Below are 19,351 nucleotides of genomic sequence, written 5' to 3'. Positions count from 1 at the left end.
ATAGACCTGTAACTGAAACACAAGACTCACCTTGGTGTCTTTTTAACGCCATTCATCAGATAGGTGAAGGCCAGTGAGGACACAACCCAGGATTCCAACTCACAACTGGTAATCTTATTTTAACTTCAAGACCACATATCCGTTTTGAGTCAAAATGAACTATCACAGGTTGTTTTTGTCTTTTGAATTTCTCTTACTATCCCCAGTATTTGAACTAAGTTTGGTGAGTAGTACAGAAAGGTGAAAAGTAACAAATGTTGTTCACTCCCAGGAAGTAAAACCCTTTCAATGAAAAGGGGTAAAGAACTCAACCGAATATGACACCCAGAAATGTTCCAATAATCTCGGGGTACGCAACTCTACATACACCCTTACGCTCCCTCGCCCCAGAAGTCTTTTAAATGGTTAGAAAAGACCGACCCTGGTTGGTTTGTTTCATCTCCTCCTCCTTTCTTAGGGGAGGTGCTAGAGAGCAAAGAAATGACCAAAAGGCCGGAAGAAGGAACGCGAAAAGCATGGAGTCTGGACAATCAGCCTTTAAGTAATTGAAAGCTGTACCCAAATTAAATGAAGTTAAAGGGAGATTGCTGCTACGCTCCTCCCGGTAACTCCAACGCACCTGAGCGGCTCAGAGAGTGGGAACACCTGGCTGGAGACACAGCAGATCCCAACTCCCTCTCTTGCCAAGAATTCACAGGTACAAAGACATAAAAAGAACTCTTCCTGACCCCCAGCAAGAGTAACGTCACGAAAACAACTCCCAACCTCCGGGCCACGCTGGCTGAGCCGCCCCCGGCCCCGCGAGGCCGCGAGCGCTGGCCCGCGGGGCCTCGAACCCCAAACGACTGCCCCGCTCCTCAGGCCGGACACCCCTTCTCCCGGGCCGGGCGAGAGGCGGCAAAGGGACGGAGTCTCGGCTGGGAACCCGCCCGCCGCGGAGGCCCTCCCCGCCCGCCCGGAACTGGGGTCTCGGGCCCGCGCCACCCACTGTAGGCCCCGGCCGGTGCCCCGCGGGGCCGCTCTCGAGCCTCGACCCCGGTCCGCCGCGCGCCCACGGGACCCGCGCGCCCCCCTCAGCCGCGCCGGCCGCCGCCGTTAGGACGCCGACACTGGCTACCTGTCTTCGCTCTTGTTTTTCTGCTTCTTTCCCATCGTGTGTCAGCGGGGCTCGTAGCCCCAGCCCCTCTATTCGGTCTCTCACAGACCCACTGTCCCCCGGCCGACTTCGGCCTCCGCTCGGCTCCGTCCCCCACGGCGGTACCGCCTCTCGCACCCGGCTCTCCACAGACCCGCGCACTGGGACAGGGCACATATGGTGTGAGCTCCGAGTGCGCAAGCGCATCGCCCCGCCGCCTCGGCGTGTGGACGCAGGGCGCGGCTCATTGAGAGCTGCGCCTCGGCTAGAGCGTCTCCAGTTGGCCCGCCCGCCAGGCAGGTGCCCGAGCGCCTCCTTCCCGCAAGCGTCAGCCGTGCACCGACGCCCGTGCGGTTTCCAGATTCTAGAACCCGGAGGCGGACAATGAGGCTGAAAATTCCACCGTCAGCCTTCTCCCTGTGGGGAATGCCGACTTGGGGAATCGGATCTCAGTTCAGGAGTAGACTTTCGGTTTCCCTTCCACCTTTAACCTCTGTCCCTTTGTACTCTCAGCTGCGTGAAGTTCAGTAAAGAACCACAATGAACCCCTGGTGAGCTGTCTAGGTGTTGCCAAGGGAGATAGAGAAATCCAGCACAACATGAGTCCATGACTTACCAAAAAAACAAAACAAAAAAACCAAACAAACCAGAAATCATAAAACAAGGACACACCCATTAATTCTGCAAAATAGATCATAATCTTTACATTCAAAGCGAGAGCAATTTCTAAAAATGTGTGTCAGGGAAGTCGCGAGGGAACCTACTAGGGTTGTGAAAGTGTTCTATATCCGGATCTGGACGATGACACTACGAGTGTTAACTATGTAAAAACTATGGCGTATAAGTTATATTTCAACTTTTTTTAAAAAGGGGGAAACGTTCAATAAACAGAATGGAAACGAAATTGGAGTGTCACTCCTGAGGAAGACAGTAGCTATTTCATTTCTGATGTAACATTATGTCAGAGCGTAAGAACGTCAACTCCAGGCTGAGCACTAAGAAACTACAAACTCCAGCATACTTCGCTCCCTCACTCTCTGCGCTGTTTACACGGACGGAGGGAGAGGTTGGGCCACCTCGGTTCCGGGCGGTGAGGCGAGGGAGGGTGGGGGAGGAGCGCACGCGCAGAAGCGCTCACCGTACGCACATCCTCCCTTCCCCCCTCCACTTCCTGGGGCGTCGCAGATTGTATCGCGTGAGAGCCGCGGCCAATGAGGAGGCGGAAGTGACGGCCGCTTCGCAGCACCCCGCCGCTGCTACGAGCCTGAAGCCGGAGTGGGTTGCTCTTCTGGAGAAGCTGGTTCCTCACTTCTCAGGTATCACCGAGAGCTCAAGTGAGGCAGAGAGTGGTGTCAAAAAGCCGGCCATGCACCTCGGTGCTAATGGACACCCGGCTGCTCAGCCTCCTGCCTGGGCGGGGGAAGGGCGCGGCTCGGGCGCGGGTGTCCGCGCCGCGGAGGAAGCTTTGGCGCATGCGCCCCGAGAGGCGTAGAAGCCGGGACCACCTCAACTCTGCCCTCATCTGTCTCCGGGGGCGCAGGGAGTGGCGAGGGTACTTTTGGGAAGCGGCTGGCGTGCAGTTAAGGGTGAGGCCCCATGGTTGTTTTGGCGGGTGCATGCCGGGGGATCAAGGAAATGGTTAGGTAATTTGAGGACAAGTCCCTGCCCACCATTCAGTTGAACTGAAAAAAAGAAGCTTGTTTGGAGAATCAAGTTCCCAGAATACCTGCACCATCTCCTTTCCCCCTTTCTGAATGCGGTAGCACCACCTGTCCCCAGAGCAGCCCTTGTTAATCGTTTCTCCTCCCAGTTATCCAAGACTTGAATTCTGAGCTCAGCCTATAAACCTCCAGGGATAAGCAACCGCTACGCCCCTGGTAAAGAACAGGGTCTGACATGCAAGTCAATGTTTAAGGTCGAGTTTTCTGCCTCATCCGGCCCCAATCCTGAGTCACAGCCTTACGTTTTTCTTGGGAGGTAGGGAGTGTGAAATTCACTTGCTACATTTGAAATACTCCTTTCAATTTTAAATACTCCTTTAAAATTTTATAGCGTTTATGAGGAAGTTACGTTTTGGTTTTATTTATTTATTTATTGGTGTTTTTTTAAAACCCGGAAATACTTTTGAAACTTAACGATAATTTGAACAAAAGCTACGCGCATGTTCCTTCAACAGTTGACAAACATTTTTTGTGCATCTGCAGTGTTCTCAGCACTGCTAGCTCCAGGAATACAAGGTGAAATCGAGTATGCTTTTTTTTTTAAGTTTATTTATGCGTTTGGTCTTCGTTGCTGCATGCAGGGTTTCTCTAGTCCCGGCGAGCGGGGGCTACTCTTCGTTGCGGGGCATGGGCTTCTCATTGCGGTGGCTTCTCTTGTTGCGGAGCACGGGCTCTAGGCACGCAGGCTTCAGTAGTTGTAGTATGTGGGCTCCAGAGCGCAGGCTCAGTAGTTGTGGCGCACAGGCTTAGTTGCTGCGAGGCATATGGGATCTTCCCCGACCAGGGATCCAACCCATGTCCCCTGCATTGGAAGGTGGATTCTTAACTACTGCGCCACCAGGGAAGTCCCCAGTATGCTTTTCAAAAGCTTCTTTTCATGTGTAGAAAAATGGAATCAGAAGCGAAGTTTGCAAGAAGACTATTTCTCTTCACTTCAGCATTTATAGAGGGTCTGGTGGGCCAGGCTGCGTGTATGAAGCTGGGTGAATAAGCTCACAAGTTTATTCAGATTTTTGAAAGTGCTTCAGTAGTGGTTGCAAATGCATCACATAACTAATTGAGATGCAACAGCCTCCTGCTTTGATAAGCAAATTATAAATTGAAATTCAGGGGTACCCATAAAACATTTGATTTTCTACCAGCAACAATAATACATTTCTTCTAAAATATGTAATTGAAATAGATAACAAGGACCTACTGTATAGCACAGGGAACTCTACTCAATATTCGTAGTAACTTAAATGGGAAAAGAATTTGGAAAAGGATACATGTATATGTATAAGTGAATAACTTTGCTGTATACCTGAAATTAACATTATAAATCAACTATATGCCAATATAAAATAAATATATAATTGAGAGAGATCTTCCTTTCTAATCTGAATTAGATTCTATTTTTAAAATATTTCTTTATTTATTTATGGCTGTGTTAGGTCTTAGTAGTTGCAACATGCGGGATCTTTCGTTGTGGCATGCGGGCTCTTCACTGCAGCACGGCCTTTTCTCTAGTTGTGGCGCTCAGGCTCCAGAGCATGTGGGCTTTATAGTTTGTGGCACACAGGCTGTCTGGTTGAGGCGTGTAGGCTCAGTAGTTGCGACTCGAGGGCTTAGTTGCCCCGCAGCATGTGGGATCTTAGTTCCTCGACCAGGGATCGAACCCACGTCCCCTGCATTGGGAGTTGGTTTCTTTGCCACTGGCCCACCAGGGAAGTCCCTAGATTCTATTTTTAAACTCTTATCTTACATAGAGGATTGATGGGAAAAAAATCAATATTTTTTTAATATTTGTAGTGTTATATTGTTTGACCTCAAAGTTAAGAACACTGAGTGTCAGTAAATCAATACCAGTATCAATCTTTGTGGCCTCATAGACCTTATTAGGTAATGGGAGAACAGGAATGGAAACTAAAGCTTAGGGAACATCAGGCAGAGTTGTTTACATAAGTTGTAATGAGCTCTCTTCAGAGTTAAACGAAAATCATTTAGGCAGAGATGAAAAATATGTCTTTTGCTCAACTCTGCTCTATGTTGAAGCAAAGTTTGGTGTGTGTATGTGTGTGTAAAACCTCACTGCAGTTAAACTTTATCTTGTTCACAGTCATTTCTGCTTTTCTTCCTTTTTCCTTTGGTAAAGAACACTGTCAGTAAAGAACACTGTCAGTATACAGCACTAGGTTTAATTTCGTCATTCATTTCTTTCTGGTCTGGCGATGGTCTTAAAGATTTGTCTTTGCTTTAGGGTAGTAAAACACAAACTAAATCAGAAGCACCTAAACTTTGGTCTGAATCGTTTTTGAGTAGTGTAACTATAATCCATTGAAAATTAAATTTTAAAACATTAAATAAAAATACTTAACATGACGTGCTTGGCTGTCAGCAGAACACTTTGTGGACTACAAATGATATACTTGCTAGCATTTTTGAAACTAAGAGAAAACTGTCTTATTTTTTTCTCTAACTTTGTAAACCTTCTCCTCAGCATCAAGGCTGAACTGTACCATTTAGAAGAATGGAAGCGAATGCACCTGTTGAAATGTTTTCAAAAGTCCTAGAGAATCAGTTGCTTCAGACCACCAAACAAGTGGAAGAACATTTGGATTCAGAAATTCAGAAACTGGATCAGATGGATGAGGATGAATTGGAACACCTCAAAGAAAAGAGACTCAAGGCACTGAAGAAAGCTCAACAGCAGAAACAAGTAACGTCTCTGCCCTGCTTTCTGAAATTGCTCTAACAGTATGCTTCTAACAACTTATATATACCTGTGCTGCAGTAGTCACTTGTAGTTTTTAGGGTAGTTTGACCTCAAAGTACCTAATGCCATTAAAAATTTGCCCAGAAAAAAGATTAGTTTTAAAGACACATTCAGGGCTTCCCTGGTGGTGCAGTGGTTGAGAGTCCGCCTGCCGATGCAGGGGACAACGGGTTCGTGCCCCAGTCTGGGAAGATTCCACATGCCGCAGAGTGGCTGGGCCTGTGAGCCATAAAAAAAAGACACATTCAGAATTAGCCTGATCAGTATATTAATCCACAGTCAAGTACAAGAAACACGTGCCCAGGATCATCTTCCGAGCTCAGATTTGTGTGGTTGAGAGAGTGGATGAGGAAGAACCCTGGGAGGAATAGGGATCAGTGGGTTCCCTTTCAGGTGGAGTTATGAGAAAGCCTGTCATAACTTAGCTGTGCGCAAAGCAAATGCATCATTAAGGAGTGTATTTGAGAGTTGAAACTCTTTATGGAAGCTTTACCAAAGAAATAAGGAGAAAAATATCAGGGCCTCCGGTAGGTCTCAGCTCAGTGTACGCCAGCATGAAATGTATAGATACCAAAACTGGTGACTCAATCTCGGCTGTGTTAGTGTAAGGCCAGGGATGGCACTCCTGCCCCTTTCTAGGTGGACCACTTCTGGAAGACTGTTCAGAGGAGGACAGCCAGAAGACGAAGAAGTCTAGAAGTCATTTCATAGGAGAAAGTCAAAAGCAAATGGAAATGTTCAGTGTGAAGCAGGCAGGACATAGGCGATGTAGGATATTTGAAGGGCTGACGTGAAGGAGATTAGAATTTCTGTTTCTTATCTGAGGTCCAAGCTGGGATCCACAGCCCATTGTTCTGGATATACTGTGATTCAGCGTGAGAAGACTTTTCTAAGAATAGAGAGTACATATACAAATGCTTTTTAAGCACACCCGCCAGACACTGTTGTAGTTATTTTCACATTGTCCATTCACAGTAACTCAGTGAGATAGTTACTTTATGATCTCCACATTACAGGTGAGGAAAGTGAGACTCAGAAAGGTTATTACAGTTCATAGCCTGATAAGTGGTAGAGCAGTGATTCAAGCCCATGCCTTCTGCCTGCACGTCCAGTCCTCCCTTTTATTAAAACCAGCTCCTGAGAAAGGAAACAAGCTTCCAGTTGAGGGGACCAGCTTCCTGCCACAGGAAAGGTTCAAGAAGCTGAAATGTCTGTCCGACATGGATGATAAGGGTTGATTTATTGATTTGGGGAGTTGGATTAGGTGACTTGCGGGATCTTTGTTTCTGGACACCATGTGGAGACAAACATCTTTTTCTTCCCAGGATACTACCCATTGGTGGCCAGTACAGAAGAGGTTTGCTGTCTCTGAGTTAGTCATCAAAAGCATACAGGGCTCCCGAGCTTCAGAGCTGCAGTACCTGCCCCCTCCCCAAAGACGGATTGGCTTTATCTCACAAGCATTATTTTTTAAAGCTATGTAGTAACTTGGATCAAATGCTTCTGATTTTAATAGTTTCAGTGCAAGGAAATTAAGTAGATGGTTACATTCTAAGTCTCTTTGTAGTCTAAATTTTTACCTTTGAAGTTCTAAGAAAACATATGTTTTAAGTTACCAAGACGGATAATCATCTTAAATATGAGCCATGCTGTGGAGATAGTCATGGCCCACAGACTGTATTTGCATTGACACTAGCAACATAGGAAAGTACATCACCGAAAGGAATTCATTTCTCTCTAAGATAAAATCAGCTTGATTACAAAATATTATAGTGGTTTGGACATAAAATATAAAGTGATATTGAAAGAGGTATTTCAAATGTGTGATATTTTCCCTTTTCTCCAAATCAGGAATGGCTTTCAAAAGGACATGGGGAATACAGAGAAATCCCTAGTGAGAGAGACTTTTTTCAAGAAGTCAAGGAGAGTAAAAAAGTGGTTTGCCATTTCTACAGAGACTCCACATTGAGGTAATTTGTTTCCCTCAGTGACTGTTCTTGAACATGATGAGATTGTTGAATAGAGATACACTGACTTCATAGAGAATTAAGAAAAATATAAAAGGAAGTAATCCCTAAGTTGTCTCTTTATACTAGAATTAAAGTTAAGCAATCATTAAAGATTAACTTAAAAACCAGTGACATACAAAAGTACAAATTATAGAAGATCAGTATTTCCATAGAAATGGCTATTTCCTGAACTACATTTTCACTAGCTAATTTTTAAACATCTTAGAAATGAACACTTTAATTTTTTTATCAATGCCAAAAGAATTCTACTTCTGTCCCTACTATTAGGATACAGCCACAGTGTTGGAAATGGGGCCAACACCTGAACACCAGCTTTGAATTCAGTCACTTCTTCTCAACTTGCAATTCACCGGGAGACAGTGGCTTGATCAAGCCTTTCACCTGAAGCAGAGTTGGGGCACCAGGCATGGCTGGAAGGACAATAAAGTGATTTCTATTAGACAAACCCAGGTCTGCCAGCCTCTCTTTGGAGGCAGATCCCTCAAAGTGAAAATAGCCCCAGAAGAGGTTATATCTTAAACCAGAGGACTCAAGCCTTTTTTTTTTTAGCCCCCAAATTTGAATACTTGCCAACATTTAAGTGTTGGCAAAAAAAACTTTTAAATGTTGGCAACTAATCAGATTGTAGAATTTTTTTTTTAAGTATCAGATAACTTGATAACAGACCTAGAATTGTATGAAAGCAATTCACTGATGCCGAGTAGCTCCTGCCCCCCTTAGACACACACTCCAATGCAGAGTCTCTGTTATTCCCTGGGATCCCAGCCCTGCCCTCTTCTCGCATTTCCATAGCCTGCCTGGCCCTTGTCTTTGCCTCATCACCCAACAACATGGCTATTAGTTAACACCTTTCAGGGACTCATTGCCTGGGATATGTTGACTAAGAAAATAAAGATGAGAGAAAATAACTGAGATGATGAAATCTCCTATAAGGGAAAGTGGGAAAGGGATTAGGAAGGTAAATAGAAGATTGAATATATTTGTCCACTTATTTATTAGACGTCTCTGCCCACTAGATTGTAAGTTTTGTGAAGGCAGAGCGTTTGCCTTTGTGTCGTGGCCCACTGTGCTCTGGGTTCCTAGCCATAGAGCAGCATTGACTACACATAGTAGGTGCTCAGTAAGTATACTTGATGGATTTATAAACAATGCAACACCAGCAGTACTTGCCTTAAAACAGAACTGAAAAGTCAAGATTGAAATGAGGTGATAGAGATCTACATAGGTAGATAGCAAAGTTTCTAGCACACAGTACGCTAGATACTTCATGTTGTGTAAAATCCTGGAGCATTTATCACTGTTTGAGGTAAGTACGTATAATTCCTGTGCTTCATGCGTGGAAACCAAAGACTTGGAGAGATTAAGTGACCTACCTAATGTCACTCAGCTACTAAACGATAAAAGAGGATTTGAACCCAGGTTTTAAGCCTAATGCTGTTTTAACTACACCATAACTACTACTACTAGATTTTTAAAAAATGGATTAATTGACAAGTGGGACACAGACCTACTTAAAATAGATTCTGTATTACTCCAGTAAAACAATGGAGTTGATTTTTGTACAAATCTTCAAGAACGTATTTCTCAAAATGATTTGTCACTTGTTTGGAACTTCATTCAAAAACCACTTATTCCCCTACCATTTTTCACTAAAATCCCATTGCTGCCGTACGTGGGTGATATATAAAAAGAATCACTCAGAGGTGATGATGCATCAAGGTTATAAGAAACTCCGTGGACCCAAACCTAACTCAGGAAAAACTATACCAAGAAGTACCCAAAAAGCCTACTAGTAAAACCAGCTATGAAGCATTCGGTGTCTTAGTCATCGAAAGCAGTAGTTCTCAAACTTTGCTGGGCATGAGAATCACTTGCATGTTTCTCAGCTCAACTCCCAGAGAATTTTGATTCATTTGCATATTTTAAAAGTTGACTGTAATAATCACCTCTGGGTAAGAACTACTGCTCAAAAGATTATTACAGTAGTCTTTCAGAAACACTAGAGGGTTGGCCAGTTTAAAATATAATTTAAAGAAAATATCGCTTTCCACTTTTCAGGTGGCTTAATAAAGGTTACTGCTGGTATTTTTCATTTCTTTAGAACCGTAATGACCATGTTTGTAGCCCTTAACCTTGATATGCTTCTCACTAACAGAGTTGCACAGTTGGAAGGGTTCCTTCTCAGTGACACCATTCAGTCTTTCTTAGTGACTTCCAAATATGGCACCACATGTTCATTTTTAATTCTGAGAACTGTCTTCCCAGTTCTGTCAAGTTCAGATTTGTCACCTATGAGATGCCAGGAAACATGCATAAGGGAAATGACAATTTTTTATTCTTAACCATGAACATGACAACTTTGTGAACCACTTAAGGCATAAGTTGAATACTTCATTTTTTATAAGTATCGTTAAGGGAGATCTGACTTTCTAGAATATGATATGAGAGGTAGAAAAAGAGGTACCTAACCTATGAAATGGAAATGAGGTTATCTGATAGAAGCATAGATTGGCTGCCAAATTATGAGATTCAGAAAAACTAAAAACTTAGATGTGCCTTAATATTTATTTTGAAAAAGAAATCTGTTGTTTTTAGCTTTTGATTTTCTATGTGTTGTTATCTATAGGTGTAAAATACTAGACAGACATTTGGTGATACTGTCCAAGAAACATCTTGAGACCAAATTTTTGAAGCTAAATGTGGAAAAAGCACCTTTCCTTTGTGAGAGACTGCATATCAAAGTCATTCCCACGCTAGCACTGGTGAAAGATGGAAAAACACAAGATTTTGTTGTTGGATTTTCTGACCTAGGAAATACAGATGACTTCACCACAGAAACTTTAGAATGGAGGCTGGGTTGTTCTGATATTCTCAATTACAGGTAACTTTTAGTAAACTATCAATTTATATTAATTCACATATCCAGTTGATTTTTTAGAGAATTTATGTTAACATTTATTTTATGGAACTAAGATCTTTAAGCTGAGATGTAGAAAAATTTTCACAAAGGAAAAGCATATTTCTTTTTTTTTTTTTTTTTAAGTTTACTTATTTATTTATTTTTTGGGGGGCGGTACGCGGGCCTCTCCCTGTTGTGGCCTCTCCCGTTGCAGAGCACAGGCTCCGGACGCGCAGGCTCAACGGCCATGGCTCACAGGCCCAGCCGCTCCGCGGCATGTGGGATCTTCCCGGACCGGGTCACAAACCCGTGTCCCCTGCATCGGCAGGCGGACTCCCAACCACTGCGCCACCAGGGAAGCCCCCGGAAAAGCATATTTCTTAAAGTGTACATTAGCATGATCTTACAGCAAAATCAGAGTTATAAATAAAATTGACCTTGGATCTTGGAGTCCATCTGACTATAAAAGTTTTCAAACTAACAGATCCTATGGAATCTAATTCTCTGTTAATCTGGAAACCCAAAATGACACTCCAGAAGAATTGACTCCTTCCTGATTTAAACGAGATTAATCAAATTGATAATGACTTACATTAAAAATCTAATGTTTGAAAGTAGATATTCCTGTATCACTTGTAGAATCTGATAAAACATATAAAATCTCATCTCTATGCTTAGCTTAAATTACTACTCTGGGAAACAGTCTCAGAAAACCATCTGTTGATAAAATCCAACTTCCATTTTCCACTTATCTCTTTGTCCACTTCTCTAGACAAATAATTTATCTAATTCCACAAATCAGAGCATATCATCTTATCTTTTGTGCCTGTTTTTCATTTGCAAAAATAACAGGTAAAATTTTCCAGTTATTCCAGTCAGAGTGCCTTTTGATAAGTAGAAAGTTCTCTCATCTTTTTACTTCCCTTCTTCCTTTATCTCTGAATCTTTCCTCCACATGCATAAATCATTCCTACATTGTAGTGATTGATTTTGGAGTTTTAGGTTTTATTTTCTTAATATTAAGTAAAATGTTAATATTAAATAAAATTATTTTGAAGTGATTTCAAACTTTAAATAAGTTGGAAACTAGTATAAAGAATTCTTGAATTCTTGTATATCATTCACCCATGTCCCTCAATTTTCAACATTTTATATTTGCTTTATCGTTCTCTTTCTAGATATATATAAACTTTTTTTCAGAACCATTTGATTGGACGTTGTAGATATATTGTCCCTTTACTCCTAAATATTTCTGTGTGCATTTCCTGAGAACAGGAACATTTTATACAACCACAGTACAATTTATTAAAACACAAAATACATAGTTTACAGACCTTATTCAAATTCCACCATTGTCCCAATAATGTCCTCCATACTGGAAAAATGGGTTCTGTGTACTTACTATGTATTTTTAGTTTCCATTAACCTGTAGCAACTTGTTCCCCTCCTTTGTTTTTCAATACTTTAACATTTTTGAAGAGTACAAACTAGTTATTTTATAGAGCATCTCCCAGTTTGTTTCAAAATTAGATTCAGATTCTGCATGTTTTCCACAGGTATATTATGGAAGTGATGTTGTATTCTTTCTTCTCAGTGTACCATATCAGGAGATATATGATGGTTTGTCTCATTGCTGGTGGTGGTAACTGTGCACTGGTTAACCAGTTGTCTACCAAGCCAACTGGTGATTTAAGGAAGAACTTCTCCAGACCCCACATTAACTTACTTCTTCATTTATCTGTATTAGAATGGGCTGTGGATTCTTTTATTCAGTGGGTTATAGTCTGTTGCTGTTATTGTTTACTTTGAAGCTCAGATTGCCTCAGATTTGGCCAGTGAGAGCCTTTCATACTGGCTTCTGTGTCCTTTTGACACATCCCCATTAATTCTTTGAGCACTTTCTGGTGCACTTAAGGTCTTTTAGGGGGCCTCGTGTTATACTCTCCATAGGAATTGGCTTTTTCTCCAAGATGCCATGGTTCCTTTCAGTGGCAAATGATATTTCAAAACCAAGATCTAGCTGCTAGGAATATTTTGAGGCGTCATGAAAAGAGTTCCATTCTAATTCTGAGTTAATGATAATGAATTCCATGAGTTTTGTTGATGTCTATAGAGATCTAAGCATTAAAAGATGTTAAATAGAATCAAACCAGTCATAACAGGCTATCAAAAATAGAGCATGGTTTTCCTGTGTCATTCTCAGGAGAGAATCTAATACAGATTCAGCATACCCAAAACAGATAAAAATAACTGATTTCCTTGTATGCTTTTTAGTCAGAAATTTTGTCGGTGCATCCGACAAAATGTTAATCAGTAATTAATGATAAAATAAAACGCTGATCTAAAGCATTTAGTAGTACATAATAAGGTTTAAAACTATTAACTATTAGTATAAATAATATACCTCTTCCTTGACACCAACATTTTAAAGAAAATTTTACTCTATTATGTTACAGTGAGGATAGGTTTTTGTGCAGTTTAGTATACCAGCTGTACTAAACCATAGTGTTTTTCAAATTTGCTTTCTTTTTAGTGGAAATTTAACGGAGCCACCATTTCAGAGCCAAAAGAAATTTGGAACAAACTTCACAAAGCTGGAAAAGAAAACTATTCGAGGAAAGAAATATGATTCTGACTCTGATGATGATTAATTCTTTGTAAATCGTCTCCTGACTTCAGAATTCGATGTGTTTTCTAAATTCTGTTGATTTCAGTACATTCGTCTCCTAATGGTCACATTCTAGAGTTTTATGCAGTTGCATCATATTGAAAAACATCTGTGATATTTTCTGTGTGGAGTTTGTGTTTAAGTTGAGGAAAACTTCTGAGTTCTAAATATCTGAGTAGGGTCTGGATTCTCTATTTTTGAGATTGGTTTTATCACAATATGATTCTTACATTTTTATACCATTCACAATTGTGTTTTTAATCTACTGGATTGGAAATAGAAATACAGCACACTATTCCAGGACTAATTCTTACCTAGCATTATTTACTTTATAAAGAGGTCAAGTAACATTTACTGGTGTAACAGACTGCACTTGTAATTGATTAGAAACACTCTTCTGGAATATATTTAAGTAACTATTAAAGAACTGTATTTATTCTGTATGCTTCATGGTGTTGTTGAGTCAACTGATGGCAACAGAAAGCTTTTTCAGGTTGTGAACATACTGCCTTATTTAAAGGGTCTTGATTGCTTGTATTTTAAGACATGTATTAAACAGTCAAGAAGCACTTTCGAAATGGCAACATGAGACATACAGACCCCTAGTGAAACAATCATAACTGGTCAATTTTTTTTTAGAAATTAAAGTCTCTGGAAATTGTCATAAGAGCACACAGCAAACAAACATTTATCCAAGAAAATACTCAATCTTGGTAAGAATAGTGAGTCTCTGTGGTATTTGAACCATGACCCTGCACCCTTCCTCCCCTCATCTCCCAGTCTTGGCCTACAATTTATCCCTAGGAGGAGCAGACTGCTAGCATCTCTCATTCCCCCAAGGTCTGTGTTGCAGAAGCTCTGTTCCAAGCAGCAGTATTAAAGAGGTCTGAGCCTTCCTTCCTCCACCCAGTCCCCACTTGTAGCACAGAATATCTACCCCAGGAATACTGTTTTCTAATCACTGTTGCCCTGGCATACTCATAAACTAGAGCAATAGTGATTAGGGTGGAGGTTCCATGGAAGGAGAGGCAAGCAGAGAAGATCAAGGGCTACCACCCACTGCTCTACTTAAAGACTACTAGCAAAGCCAGCTACTCTCCCTATCCCCAATGCTGGGGGAGTAGCACAGAGGTTCTGCCCAGTGGGAGAAGCGGGCTGTAAAAACAGCTTCCATAGCATTCCCTGAAGGGACTGACTTTATTTAGAACAGAGTGAGAGAAGTTGAAGCATAAGGATGCTGCTGCAGACAAAGGAGATTTCAGGTGGGGTTGGGGGTGAAGTAAGAGGAGCCTGGGATCTCCAGGTTAGCAAAACAAGCAGAAAGGAAGGCCAGTGAGAATTTCAACAGAGAATGAAAGAGGAAGTTTAGAGTAGCCCTACAGTTGGAGCAAACCGCAGCAACTCGAAAAACCTAGCTTCAATTAGATAGAACTGTGTGGCAAGTTATGTCCCAGGGCATTGTCAAATAATAGAGAGGTCCACCAGAAATTAGTGGATGTTAACGGCACAGCGTGATAACAATGGAGACAGACTAACTAGAACTCTTACAGGGACGGCAGGGAAAGAAACAGCAAGAGAGCCCTGCTAAAACTACTGTCCTTGGGGTTGAGGGGAGGTGTCAGCAACACTGCATATACCCAGGTGACGTAGTGCAACATCAGAGGCCATATAATTCAGGGTAAGTGGACTTAGCCAAAATGGTCCAGCTAAGTCACTAACCATATAAGCAAACAAGCCCTGGAGAAGGGACTGTGAGTCTCCAGAACTGCTATTATGTAAAATGTCCAGTTTTGAACCAAAAAAATAAGATCTACAAATAAACAGGAAAGTGTGACTCATAACATGGTGGGGAGAAAAGCAATAAAAAAAATTTTTTTTAAATTGCCTTTGAGTGGGTCCAGTTATTGGAAGCAGACAAAAACCTCAAAGCATCTAGGTATATATACACACATACACACATACACACATACACATACTAAAACCATGCTGAAGGTAAAGGAAGGTATGATAATATTCCCTCAAAGAATATTAATGGAGATAGAAATTATTTTTAAAGAACCAAATGGAGATCTCTGGACTTAAAAAGTATAATAACTGAATGAAAGATTCATTAGAGGGACTCAACAGTAGCTATGCAGTAGAAAGCCAATGTGGGGATTAATCAATATAGATAATGCAATCAGAAGAACAGGAAAAAGGAAAAAAACCAGCTTCAGAGACATATGGAACATCAACACATGTCATGGAAGTGCCACAAAGAGAGGAGAAACGAGTGCAAAGTTATTAGAAGAAACAGTGCCTAAAAATCTCAAATTTGATGAAAAGCATTAATCCAAGAAGCTCAGGTTCTGAAAATAAAAGGATCCACACCCGGACATACCAGAATAAAAATTTTAAAAGACAGAAGAATCTTGAAAACAGGAAGAAAAACCACTAATCATGTACAAGGAAACCACATTAACAGTTGACTTATCAGAAACAACGAGGACCTAAGGCAGTGGAAGGACATGCAAAGTGCTCAAAGGAAAAAACTCAACCAAAGAGTTTATATCTAACAAAAGTCTTTCAGAAGTGGAGGCAAAATGACACACAGATTTTAAGAATTCATTCCCAGGAAACCCGCCTTACAAGAAATGCTAGATGATGTTTTTCCATCTGAAAGGAAGTGAGACCCCACAATTCAAACCCTTACCAAAAACCAATGCCAATTAAAATGTAAGAAATTATAAAAGACATCGTAACAACTTATTTTCCCTTCTTTCAGCTGATATAAAAGCAATTGTATAAAACAGTATACATATATATATAATTGGGGTGTTGAACCTATAACATGGAAACGTATATTTGCATATAACACCATAAAGCAGGTGGGAGCAAATATTTCATACTTCAATAATGAAACAACAGAAAGATAACAAGAAATTGTGAATTAAAAGGTTAATTTAAAAAACCTAAAAATATATTTGTTCAGCTACTTGAAAACAAAATTGTAGAAGTATTATGTTTAACATATAGTGATGCAATGTGTGTAACAAAGGGAAGAAGTGATAGAGCTTTATAGGAGTAACATATTTCATTAGAATTAAATGGCTATACAGCTAAAGTAGATTCTGACAAGATGTATACTGTAAGTCCTAGAGTATCCACTAAGAAAATAATTCCCAAAATATACAGAAAAATATTATTAAAGAACATAAAATATTACACTAGAAAATATTCACTTAAAACGGAAAAAGGAGAACAAAGGAACAAAGAAGATGTAACATGTATAGAAGACAAAAAGGTAAAAGGACATGTAAACCCAACCATATACATAGTAACAATATATGTGGGTGAATTATTACTCATGCCTAACAATGATTAGGCAAAGGTTGTCAGACTGGATAACAGAAACAAGACTCAACTATATTCTGTCCACAGGAGACACACTTTAAAATCAAAGGTAAAACTACAATGAAAAAGCTATACCATGCAAGCACCAGTCAGAGAACTGGAGTGGCTAAACTAATAGACTTGAAAATAAAAGCTTATTACAGATAAAGAGGGTAATTTTATGATAGAAAAGAACCTGTCAGGAAACTATAACAACATAAACATCTCTGCACCTCACAACAGAGCTCATGTTCTTGACAATTCTGTATTTTGCTGCAAGAATTCTGAAGCAGAACGTGATACAATTGAGGGGAAAATAGACTATTCAGCAATACTAGTCAGAGACATGACCCTGCCTCCCCTTTAAATAATGAATAGAAAAACTAGTTAGAAGATCCACAGGGAAATAAGACTTGAACAGCACTATAAACCAACTACACTTAACACATCTATAGAACATTCACACAATAGACAATTCACAAGATCACGTGGAACATTCTCCAAGATAGACCATATGTCAGACCATAAAAAAGTCTCAATAAATTGAAAAAATATTAAAGTCGTAAAAGGTATGTTCTCTGACCACAATGGAATGAAACAAAGACGAAACTGAGAAATTCAAAAATATGTAGAATTTAATGAACTCTTAAATAACCAGTGAGTCAAAGGGAAAGTTCACAAGATAAATTAGAAAATCCTTTGAGATATATGAAAATAAAAATGCAACATACCAAAACTTATGGGCTGCCACTAAAGCACCATTTTCAGGGAAATTAATAGCAGTAAACACCTATATCAAGATAAGATCTCAAGTCAATGATCTTCCACCTTAAAATACTGGTAAATGGGAAATTTATAGTAGCAAACACATTTTAAAAAGAGGGAGACTTCCAGTTTCTGGTCCAGCATGTAAGAAGCTTGGAAGTCACCATTCCATACTTGTTAGGGTGGAAGTAACATCACTGAAGTAAATTGATATTTATTTTAAAAATTGAAATACATCTCAAGTTCATGAATTATACAATATTGTTAAGATGGCAATACTATCAAAAGCAATCTAGAAAGCAAAGACTAATAAAAAAAATAAAATTAAATTTTAAAAAAAGTGATCTGATAGAGTATTAGATGACATACATGACCATAGTCCATTGTTTTCTGATTCAACGACATAAGGGAGTAAGGTGAAAAATTAATAATTATACATTTTTTAATTAGGAGAATAGAAAAACTAAATTTCTTGTAGAAATAAACCCAAAGAGTCCTCGTGTCAGCCCTGCTCCTCTTAAAAGACCGTGATGCTGTAATACCAATGGATAATCTGGGAGACAACCAGCTGTCATTAAAATAGATTTTACCAAGGCAAGGACAATAGGTTGCTTATTAGCAGTGAGAAATCAGTAGTCTTTTAGAAGTGTACCCTTTGGAAAGTGTGAGATATATAATAAATGAAAGCCTTTCATTATTCATTGTTATAAGCCAAATGTAGATTAAATGTAGACTACCTTCAATTCAGATATTAAGATATCCTTCCCTCAGTAATTTTATGAGGTAACATGTATAATGTCAAGCATAGGCTAAGTCATATATTTTATAATCTTTCAAAAAATTTTAAAGCAATGTGTTAACCCTATAATGAATATAAAATGGATCCTAACTGCATGTCTTAGAAAATGTGCATTTCATAGAATTATTTAAGAATGAAGCCTTAATAGCCCATCTTTTTAAGTATGTTAGCTGAACGTTATGATTGTGTAATATCATTTTAGGGCATTACCACATTTTAAGAAATAAAATAATATTCAGAAGCATAATTTTGCCAGAATGTAAAATTTAAAACCAGAAATGTGAAAAATCCTCACATGATTATTGGCCTGTTAAAAAATAAAGCAAACCCCACAAACCTGATGCAAGCTATTATGTGCAAAATAATGTGCTAGTTACACAGCCCTCTGGGAAGTGAACGTGAGTCCGGATGCTTCTTTCTTGGTTTATTTCATTCCTAGAGTACCTTTGTTGCAGGTTTTTCTTATGTTTCCAAAGGAAACAAGTAAGCCATCTCAAGTTTAAGTTTTGTCCTCAATAAAGTAAAAAATGTGCCAAATACCATTTGACTAGATGATAACTAAAACTGGACAAATATTTTCTCTCACTGGAGACTGACAGTGTTTTAGTTGTGCTTAAAATTTGTGATTCTCCTAAAAAAAAAGGTACAAATGAAAACTTATGGTTACCAGGAGATAAGGGGGGAAGGATAAATTGGGAGATTGGGATTGACATATACACACGACTATATATAAAATAGATAATAATAACCTACTGTATAGCACGGGGAACTCTACTCAATACTCTGTAATGGCCTATATGGGAAAAGAATCTTTTAAAAAAGTGGACATATGTATATGTATAACTGGCTCACTTTGCTGTACACCTGAAACTAACACAAATTTGTAAATCAACTAGACTCCAATAAAAATTTTTAAAAATAAAAAAAAGCGATCTAGAGATTCAATATAATCCCTATAAAAATTCCAATGGCCTTTTTTGCACAAATGGAAAAAACCAAATTCACATGAAATTACAACTCAACAACAAAAGGCAAACAACCAATTTATAAATGGGCAAAGGACTTGAATAGATATTTCCTCAAAGAAGATACACAAATAGCCAACAAGCACATTAAATATGTTCACCATCATTAGTCATTAGGGAAATGTAAATCAAAATCACAATGAGATACCACTTCATACCCACTAGAATGACTATAATTAAAA

At 39.7% G+C, this 19,351-nt stretch overlaps 2 protein-coding genes across 5 annotated transcripts in view; one reads left to right on the top strand and one right to left on the bottom strand.

The window, feature by feature from the left end:
- EIF5B (eukaryotic translation initiation factor 5B) overlaps positions 1-1,281 on the bottom strand; it is a 69,397-nt gene extending 68,116 nt beyond the window's left edge. For both annotated transcript variants that reach the window (XM_082642673.1, XM_082642674.1), the window contains exon 1: positions 1,118-1,281. In XM_082642673.1, coding sequence (XP_082498799.1) covers positions 1,118-1,152 — 35 coding nt within the window. In that variant the 5' untranslated portion in view covers positions 1,153-1,281. The remainder of the gene's footprint in view (positions 1-1,117) is intronic.
- Positions 1,282-2,320: 1,039 nt separating this feature from the next.
- On the top strand, positions 2,321-13,651 carry TXNDC9 (thioredoxin domain containing 9). 3 transcript variants are annotated; one of them, XM_082642675.1, is made up of 5 exons: positions 2,321-2,451; positions 5,336-5,554; positions 7,463-7,581; positions 10,268-10,522; positions 13,074-13,651. In XM_082642675.1, exons 2-5 carry the CDS (start codon positions 5,366-5,368, stop codon positions 13,189-13,191), a joined length of 681 nt encoding a protein of 226 aa, XP_082498801.1. In that variant the 5' UTR covers positions 2,321-2,451; positions 5,336-5,365; the 3' UTR covers positions 13,192-13,651. The 3 variants fall into 3 exon arrangements, with proteins under 3 accessions (XP_082498801.1, XP_082498802.1, XP_082498803.1); XM_082642676.1 differs by lacking the exon at positions 2,321-2,451 and adding an exon at positions 2,473-2,721; XM_082642677.1 differs by lacking the exon at positions 2,321-2,451 and adding an exon at positions 2,796-3,112.
- The last annotated feature ends 5,700 nt before the right edge of the window (positions 13,652-19,351 follow it).

Source organism: Mesoplodon mirus (assembly GCF_964341445.2).
Source record: "Mesoplodon mirus genome assembly, chromosome: 14".
Lineage (NCBI taxonomy): Eukaryota > Metazoa > Chordata > Mammalia > Artiodactyla > Ziphiidae > Mesoplodon > Mesoplodon mirus.
Note: the sequence above shows the minus strand (reverse complement) of the source record. Positions and strands in the feature narration are given on the sequence as shown.

Excerpts from the sequence above, each read along its gene's own strand:
- TXNDC9 (XM_082642675.1), top strand. The coding sequence starts at position 5,366 with ATGGAAGCGAATGCACCTGTTGAAATGTTTTCAAAAGTCCTAGAGAAT. Across the intron at positions 5,555-7,462 it reads AAGCTCAACAGCAGAAACAA|GAATGGCTTTCAAAAGGACA; the intron begins GTAACGTCTCTG and ends TCTCCAAATCAG. Across the intron at positions 10,523-13,073 it reads TCTGATATTCTCAATTACAG|TGGAAATTTAACGGAGCCAC; the intron begins GTAACTTTTAGT and ends CTTTCTTTTTAG.